Raw genomic sequence first — 8,153 nt, 5'->3', positions numbered from 1 at the left:
CTGATGCTGGCTGGGGTGCCAGATGATGCTCTGTCCCTGTGCACTGTGATGAAGAGTCCTCTCCTGCTCCATCCCCAGTCAGTGACAGCCTGCAGCACCTGCAGTTCAGGCCCCTAGCAGGGAGAGGAATTCAGTCCTGCTGATCTGTAGCACAGACCCCACTGGGCACAAATCTGAAAACACAGCCTCCCCTGTGTAGTGCTCGTAGTGTCACCTCCTTCTGTCCAGAAAGGCAGCCTGAGGCCCACAAAACTCTTCTCCGGGCAGGGATAACACATGGCTCCATTCCCATTGCAGGCTTCAGGGTGACAGCACAGGGCAAGGAGGCCATCTGTGGGCCTACGTGTCCACTGCTCACTCAGAGCACACGACGGGCTTCCCCGAGATCTTCAGGTCATCAAAGGGCAGCAAGGCGAGGAACTGCAAAAGCCAAGGGTGTGGGGCTGTGAGCATCCCTGTTGTGTCTGTGCCACCACCATGCAGACCCAACATACCGACAGAACTCTCAGCATCCCCACTGGCCTCACTCACATCATCGTTGCCATCAGCCAGGTCCTGGGCCGTCTCGTTTTCCATGTTCCTCAGTAGGGTGTCTGCCCCAGAGTGCGAGAGGATGGCGGCGATGGCAGCATCCTTGCGACCCACGGCCAGGTGAAGCGGGGTGCAGCCATTGTACATCTGGGCATCTACGTAGGCCCCATTGTGCAGCAGGAACTGGACAGCACTCCGGTTGTGGCACTCCACCGCCATGTGCAGCGGGGTCTTCCCGCTTGTGCCCTCCTGTGGGTGACAAGGACATGGGTGTGAGGTCCCCCCTGCAGCACCCACACACCATAGACAGGGTGGAGAGGTGCAGCCCCGCCGTAGCCCTTTCCAGTCTTACTTGAACATCAATGTTGGCACCGCTCTGCAGCAGCAGGGACATCATCTGGATGTTCCCCTTCAAGGTGCTGATATGCAGACAGGCCAGACCTGGGGAGAAGAGACAGCCAGCATCAGTGCCAGTCCCCCACCAACCTCCTGGATTTACAGCACAATCTCTGGACTTGTCCGTGGGTCCCACCTTGCCAGTTCTGGAGCTGCAGGTCCTGGAGGTGCCCGGGGGGCTCAGCTGTGCCCTGCAGCAGCTGCTGGGCACAGCGCAGGCGTTGCTGCTCACAGGCCAAGTGCAGTGGGGTGTTGCCATTGCGGTCCTGCAGCCCAGGGTTAACTCCTTTGTGGATTAGTGCCTGGACTACACTGGGCTGCTCCAGATAGACAGCCAGGTGCAGCGGAGTCTGGAGGAGGGAAGCAGAAATTAGGAGGCAGGGGTGCAATGCAATGCCAGCCCCCAGCAAGCAGCCTGGTGGCATGGGGTGGGCACTCCTACACCCCTGGTGCCAAGAGCTGCTTTCCTCCCTCCCAAGGTGTTGCCTTCCCCCTCTTTGGAAAGGGACTGCTCACACATCCTCATCATGCCCTGCAGCAAGCAGGAAGGCTTCCCTAGGGAAAAGGCTGATGGAGTGGGCACCCAGTAGAGTGGCACCTGCCTGCCTTATGCCTTCTGCCCATCTCACTCACGTCATACCTGGAAAAGGTCATTCTGGATTTCCAGCAGCTCTCTGGGAAGCTGAGCAATGCAGCAGAGTGCCACATCTGGGACACAGTGAATAATTGCCAGGTGAACCAACCTGCACAGGGAACAGGGGTGGAAAAGAAGGACAAAAATCAGTCCCAAGTGATACGCTCATGGGCAGAGATCCTCCACTGCTGTAGCTGAAATAATCTCCCTACCTCCCCCAGCCACCTTCTTCCCACCAGTTTGCAGCTTCCAACCTTGCCCTCTTCCCATGGCAGCTCAGCTGCAGGGTGGGACAGAAGCACAGCCTAAGGTCCCCAGGGCAGACCCATGGGGTGACCACAGGGAATGTGACCCACCTCTCCTCCCTTGGGTCACACTGAATGCAGGGGGTTTGCACCCTCCATCTTGGGGAGGATGGCAGAGCCTGAGAAGCATTTTGCAGAGCCCAAGGGCCAGGTCTGGCCATTGAGCAGGAGGTTTGAACTCCAGCAACCGCCAGGGGAATTCCAGTTCCCCACTGCTGGCTCCACACGATGACACTTCTGCTTTCTCCTGTGCCAAGGCAGGCAGCCGGAACTGGGCAGGAGCCTAGTACCAGTGCAAGATCACCTGCGTGGCACAGCCCTTCTGCCAGGCTCTCCTCCAGCCCCCACTGATTTCCTCTTTCCCTTCCACATCCTTCCCCTTTGGTGCCGCTGTGGCAGGACTGGCATGCAGAGGGATACTAGAGTGCTCTAAAGAGCTGGGTACCCTGGTACTCACCGCTGCTGAATGCTCAGGCTGCCCCAGCCCCAGGGTAGATTTCATTCTCAGCCCACCCTCCCTTGCCCTTCCCCTGCTGCAATGCTTGTGCTGATTTTGCACTGGTCCTTGCTGTCTCTGAGCAGTCAGAACAGAAGTGAGAGCAGCAGCAGTGGGCCCGAGGGGAATTTCCAGCCCAGCACTACCAACCTGCTGCACCCCACATGGGCACAGGGCAAAGGAGTAGGACATCCCTCAAAGGCTAGAGGGAGGCAGGAGGGGCTGCAGGAAGGCTGCACAGCCTGAGCAGCCCAGCAAAGCTGCCTCCTCCATGGATCAAGCCAGTAATCGACACCGCAGGCGCACCTCACCTCAGAGCCCCATTTTCAACAGTGAGACAAGCAAGTTCCCCTTTGCCCTGCTGCCTGTGGAAAAGCTGCGACCTTGGGGGAGCCCTAGGTCATGCTGCTGCAGGGAATTCCCCGCTGGAAGTAGAGCCGCCCACATTTTGCATCCATGAGGCTGCTGGGTGCCCCGCACCGCTGACGCTCTGGAGCAGGACAGGGGATACACCAAAACCAGATACAGAAATGCAGCAGTAGCATGTGCTCCACTGCCTTCAGCTGCTTCCCACGGCTCTCAGGCCTGCCAGTGGGCAGGGAGACACCCCAATAGATTTGCAGCAGGCCAAGGCTGCACTTCGAGATGGCCTTTGCCTGCTGCCAGGGACAGTCCCTGCCTCTCCACGCCCGCTCCCACGTGCAGAGGAGATGGCAGGATGTGCTGCTCTCAGGTATGGCGCAGATAAGCGCGTGCAGCCCGGGGACTTTCCGAAGCAATTCGGGTTGAACTTTAAACCTCCGCCGCTTTCACTTTCCAGAGCCAAACTTGGCTCCCAGGGGAGAGATCTGCGCCCGGCTAGGGTGAATTGGGGAGGGTACCTTGGAATGCCCCGTAGCGTGGGGACAGGTGTGACAGTCACAGGGGGACATGAAAAGCCCAACCCTCTGCCGGCATTTCCCTCGCCCTGGGCCAGGGGCTTTGCAACTCAGCATGTTTGGATATCCATGCTGCAGTAATTGCACAACCAGAGCCCCTTCCCACCAGTCAGATCTCAGGCTTTCCCTTGAAGCTGCTTCGAAAGATTGCTTTTTTCCTCTCACCCGTCTTGCTTCTCCACCCAGGCACAGCCTCCTCCCCTGCTTTCATTTCTGTATTTGCTCCCCTCTTTCCTCATTGCCAGGCCTTAGCTTCCTGAAATGGCTGTAGAGGTGGTGAGCTGCTGGGGAATGGTGCAGCAGACACTGGGGCTTGATGAACCCTCTGGGAGTACTTGAGTAGCACCCTTGTTCATGGAGACGTGTGCAACTAGGAAGCAACTCCTGCTAAGCTGGGAAATGTGCCCAGGAGACCCCAGGTGCAGGCTTCATGCAGAAAGCTGTTTTTCTTAGGCCACAGTCAAAAGCCATCCTCTCCGGGATGGCACACAGCAAGCCACCACCCTGGGCATGGGGAAGGAGAGGTGCCCACGTGCTGCCAGAGTTAAAGTGTCCTGGCCTGAGGATGCTGCAAGCAGAGACATGGGGACAGGGTACAGTGACACCCAGCTTTGACACAAGCAGAGTTCCACCAGTCCTCTGAATAACCTTTGTTATCTCTCTAGAACAGGGGCTGACTGTGCAGATCCTTCCACCTATGGAGAACAACAGCTTGTCCTCAGAGCAGCCTCTCCATCAATGTCTCAAGGGACCAGGCATTCAATGGAATTCACCCCAACACATTCTGATCCCTCTCCAGATAAGCTCAATAGGAATGCTTTGCTCTTGGCTCCTTGTTTTGTCTGAGCAGAGGAGGAGGAAATTGTGCGCATAATTTGCACAGGAGAAGCTTGTTACCAGGAGGAAATGGCATCAGCAGCAACACAGAGGAGCGTGAGCAGGGAGGAAAAGAGAAGGGGAATTCCACACTTATGCTGCTGCCCCGCTCCGGCCTTTCAACCTGCACTGCTAACCGCTTCCTCACACACCAGCCCCAACCTCTGTCAAGCGGCATGGCACTGTCCCACCCTGCAGCCCATTGCTGTACAGCTCCATACCTCCCCGCATGCAGAGGTGGTTCTGCCCTGTGCTGACATCAGGTGAGCTCAGCCTGTCTGCGTGCAGAATGGGGCTCTGCTCTGCACCAGCATCCCTGCAGGGAGGGGGTGAGCCAGAAGCAAGACAGCCTGTCCCAGGAGTATGGAAATCATTTCAAACCCCAAAAGGCCCACTGGCCATGGCAATGCCATTTTGCTCATCAGGAAGCAAGTCAATTCTCCTAGTTCTCACACACACACAGACAGCCTCCCTTCAAAACAGCCTCTTGCTTGTGTACAGTGGCTAGACCTTGCCAGAGCCTGTACAGAGCCATCACTTACAGTCTGGCACACACTGCGAATTGCCACGGGCTGCTCTCTAGATGAAGCACCAGCACTGGGGCTCAGCTCCACCACCCACTCACTGGGGGGATTCCCATCCCTGGGGTGCAGGGCCACCCCATACAGCACCCGGCTCAGACACCATCCTTCACTGTCACATCTGCCTCCTCTCGTATCCACACTGAATGCAAAACCACTCAGACAACCCAGAACTGGCAGAAATCAAAGCTTCCTTCATTAATCCAGCTGAGCTCATGCCTCCCAAGTGGCAACCAAGCAAGGACTGAAAGACCTCCCTGCCCTTGTACTGCCTGACATCAGGCTTCTGCAGCCCAGCACGTGGAAATTTCCAACCCTTTTTCCTCCTCCTGCATCCTGAAGTTCTCTGCGTCTGTTGCCAGCTCTGGGGTAAACCTAAGCATGCGGAAAGTCTGAAAACACTTCCCTGAGCCCAGACTGAAGCCATAGAACAGGGAAAAGCATTTCACTGGCATTATCTTGAGAAGCAGGGTTCCCCCAGCATACAGGCAGGAATCTCTAGAGAAGGGCCACGTGAGACGAGGGAGTTAAGATGGCCACATATTGTTGAGTGCCTAAAAGCAGCTCTTACCCTGCAGGACAGCCTCACACCCAACCGCTGCCCAAGCAGGCGGGAGCTGGGTGGGAAGGCCCTTCTGCTCCACAGTCACGCGAAGCCCAGAGCATCACCGCCAGTGGGAACCCACATTTACCCATGAACAGTCCCCCAGCCCTTGCAAATGCACCTCAGCCCACAACTCACTGGCACATGATTTCTTATCAGCAGACGGGGCAGCACTCATCGCCGGCAGGAGGAAGTTGGGCTTCCTCCGCATCTCTCCTTCCCTGAGCAACTCCAGCTCTGTCTCTCCAAGCTAGCAGGGGCTTCCATAAAACACAAGCAAGTGAGGAGATTTTCTATACCTCCCCATCCCACCTCACAGAAGCTGGTCCTACACCCACTCCTTTGCCAGGACATCGGGCTTACACATCTGCCTGGCAAGGCTGGGAGGGAGGGGGTTTCCTCAGCAGCTCCTGACAAAGGCTGTGTTTGTTTGGAAGCCAGAGCACAGTGCCGGAGCTGCGTGCACCGAGCTCACCATCCCTGCGACTGGAAAGCCCCTCTCTCGGCTTCCACGCAGAGAGGTCCCATCGGAATCCCATCTAGCAGAACAGGAGCTGGGTTGAAAGGAAGAGACGGATGCTTGGAGGAGACTGCCTGAAAGTGCAGAAGCAGCACGTCTCTATGCCTGACACGGAACAAGTGGGATGCTACACTAAGTACACGGCTGTGCCCATGCCTGCTGTGGCAGCTCTGGGAGCTACATGCCCCACTGCTACAGCCCCAACTTCCTCAGGACAGCAGGGGAAGGACCGCAGAGAGGGCTGGGGAGGCTGAGGCTTTTACAAATGATTCTTGGAAGGCTTGTGTCGAGGCACCCACGCGTCTCAGTGGCCAGCACCCCACACCTCCCCATTAGGCAACTTCCTTCCTACGCCAGCAGCCCCTCTGCCTTTGGGGGGCCCCCCTACGCTCCAGCAGCGCTTTGCAAGGACCTATCGGCACAGGCAGCCCCCATTTGCATTGAGCAGAGCGCTGGATGCTCAGCACTGCTAAATATAAATGCTGCCCACCTCCGCCAGAGTCAGGAGGAGAGACAGGAATAGAAAAGGCAGAAGTCCACAGCCCAGCCGTGGTGACCTCAAGAATACATTTCCTTCCCAGCACCGGGAGCAGGCTCAGGAGGCCTTGTGCCAACACCCCCAGCCCCAGTGTGCAGCAGGCTCCCGCCTCACTCTGTGCAGATTTCCTGTTCTGAACTGCATCGTAGCTGAGAGAAAACAGGAGAGCGGCTCCAGCCACTGGGAGAGCTCTGAGAGAGTAACTCCAGGCAGGAGATGCCAAGGCACCGCCAATTGATGCTTCCCAAGTTAATGAGCTGTTTGCACTAGGCTCTGGCCAAGCAAGTCGGGCGAGCAGCAGGCTCAGCTGCCCTACAAGACAGACTTGAATGGCACACGCATCTCCAAGCAGCTGCACCCACCAACTGCCTTCCTGCAGCGCTGTTTCCCCAGGCCTGCCTGATGCTCCCCGCTGGCACGCTGGCTGTTAACACTATGGCCGGGGGCAGGGGAGCTGCATGCAGCCAGCCCTGCTTGCTGCCAGACCTGCCACAAATCCTCAGCAGAAATCCCACGTTAATAAGCTAATTAGCAGCAGTGCAGGCTCTCTCCTTAGCAGGAAGTAAACACCGGAGCTGGCTCCCACCTCCAGCAGTCCGGGGAGCTGGTAGCTCTGCCTCCGCGCAGCCCCTTCTCCAGCCCGCTGCTCAGTCGCTATTAAGTCATTGACTTGCTCGTATCGGCGCCCTTTGGTTTCTCTTCCTCCTGCCCTATTACTTAGCATTAAGCGCCAGCCTGGACTTGGGGCGAAGCTGTGAGCACATTGTGCTCACACCATGTGTGTTTGTGATTAAACTCCCCGCGGAAGGAATGCAGGCAGAGGGACGTGATGAGCTGAACGCAGCTCTTAGCGGCCAAACCGTGTTACCTTGGAGGGACGCCTCTGACGCTGGGAGCGCTCTGCGTGAATGGAAAGCCCCCTGCCCTGCCAGGAGCTGGGCCTCCCTGTGCCAGAGGCGCCGAGCATCCCCGCGGCTCCCAGGTCGTTCCCCGAGAGCGGACCCAGCCCGCAGAGCGTCGCAGAGCCGCGGGCTGGCAGAGGAGGGCAGGGGCCGCGCTCACTTACGTGTCACCGTCCTCCGAGACGTAGGTGAGGGCCTCCAGCTGCCGCCGGTTCGGGCCGTCGGGCGGTGGCGGCGGCTCGGCGGACGGCAGCGCTTCGGGGAGGGCGCCGGAGCCGTAGCTGGAGTCCAGGCGCTCCTCGGAGGGGGTCGGCGGCTCGCAGGGGGCCGGGCTCTCTCCTGCGGCGGTCGGAGTTTCCCCGGCGGGGGTCGGCGTCTCGGTGAGGGTCGGGGTGTCGGCGGGAGCCGGGTTGTCCCGCCCGCCCGGCAACGAGCGCAGGGACTCGATGCCGGAATCGCACTGCCCGTCCTCGCCCTCCCAGCACTCGCCGCCGGCCGGCCGCGCCATCCCGCCGCTCTCAGCGCCCGCCGCCCTCCAGTCCCGGCCCCAGCCCCGGTGCCGGGGGGCTCATGGCCGGAAAGCCAGCGAACGGCCGCCGACTCCGACGCCGCTCCGCGGCTCCTCCTCCTCCTCCCGCCCGCACTGACTCAGCCGCGCCCGGCCCCGCCCGCCCGGGATTCCCCCCGCTGCGGGCAGCGGCCCCGCACCGCCTCCGTGGGGCCCTTCCTCAGCCGGGGGCCGCTCCCGAGTCTGCGGGGCTGACGCCCGTGTGCCGGGACCGGCAGCCCGGGGCCGCAGCGTGCCCCCCAGGCGGGACGGAGTGTGGCCGCA

At 59.4% G+C, this 8,153-nt stretch overlaps 1 protein-coding gene across 1 annotated transcript; it reads right to left on the bottom strand.

Moving 5' to 3' along the window:
- Nucleotides 1-354: 354 nt before the first annotated feature.
- Nucleotides 355-7,829, bottom strand: NFKBIE (NFKB inhibitor epsilon; the record flags this gene model as incomplete). The annotated part of the gene is made up of 6 exons (XM_079549957.1): nt 355-420; nt 532-780; nt 884-972; nt 1,064-1,277; nt 1,568-1,670; nt 7,486-7,829. 6 exons carry the CDS (start codon nt 7,827-7,829, stop codon nt 355-357), a joined length of 1,065 nt encoding a protein of 354 aa, XP_079406083.1.
- Between the last annotated feature and the right edge of the window lie 324 nt (nt 7,830-8,153).

Source organism: Tetrao urogallus (genome assembly GCF_951394365.1).
Source record: "Tetrao urogallus genome assembly, chromosome: 2".
Classification (NCBI taxonomy): domain Eukaryota; kingdom Metazoa; phylum Chordata; class Aves; order Galliformes; family Phasianidae; genus Tetrao; species Tetrao urogallus.
The sequence above is the reverse complement of the archived record's forward strand: the minus strand, read 5'-3'. Positions and strand labels throughout refer to the sequence as shown.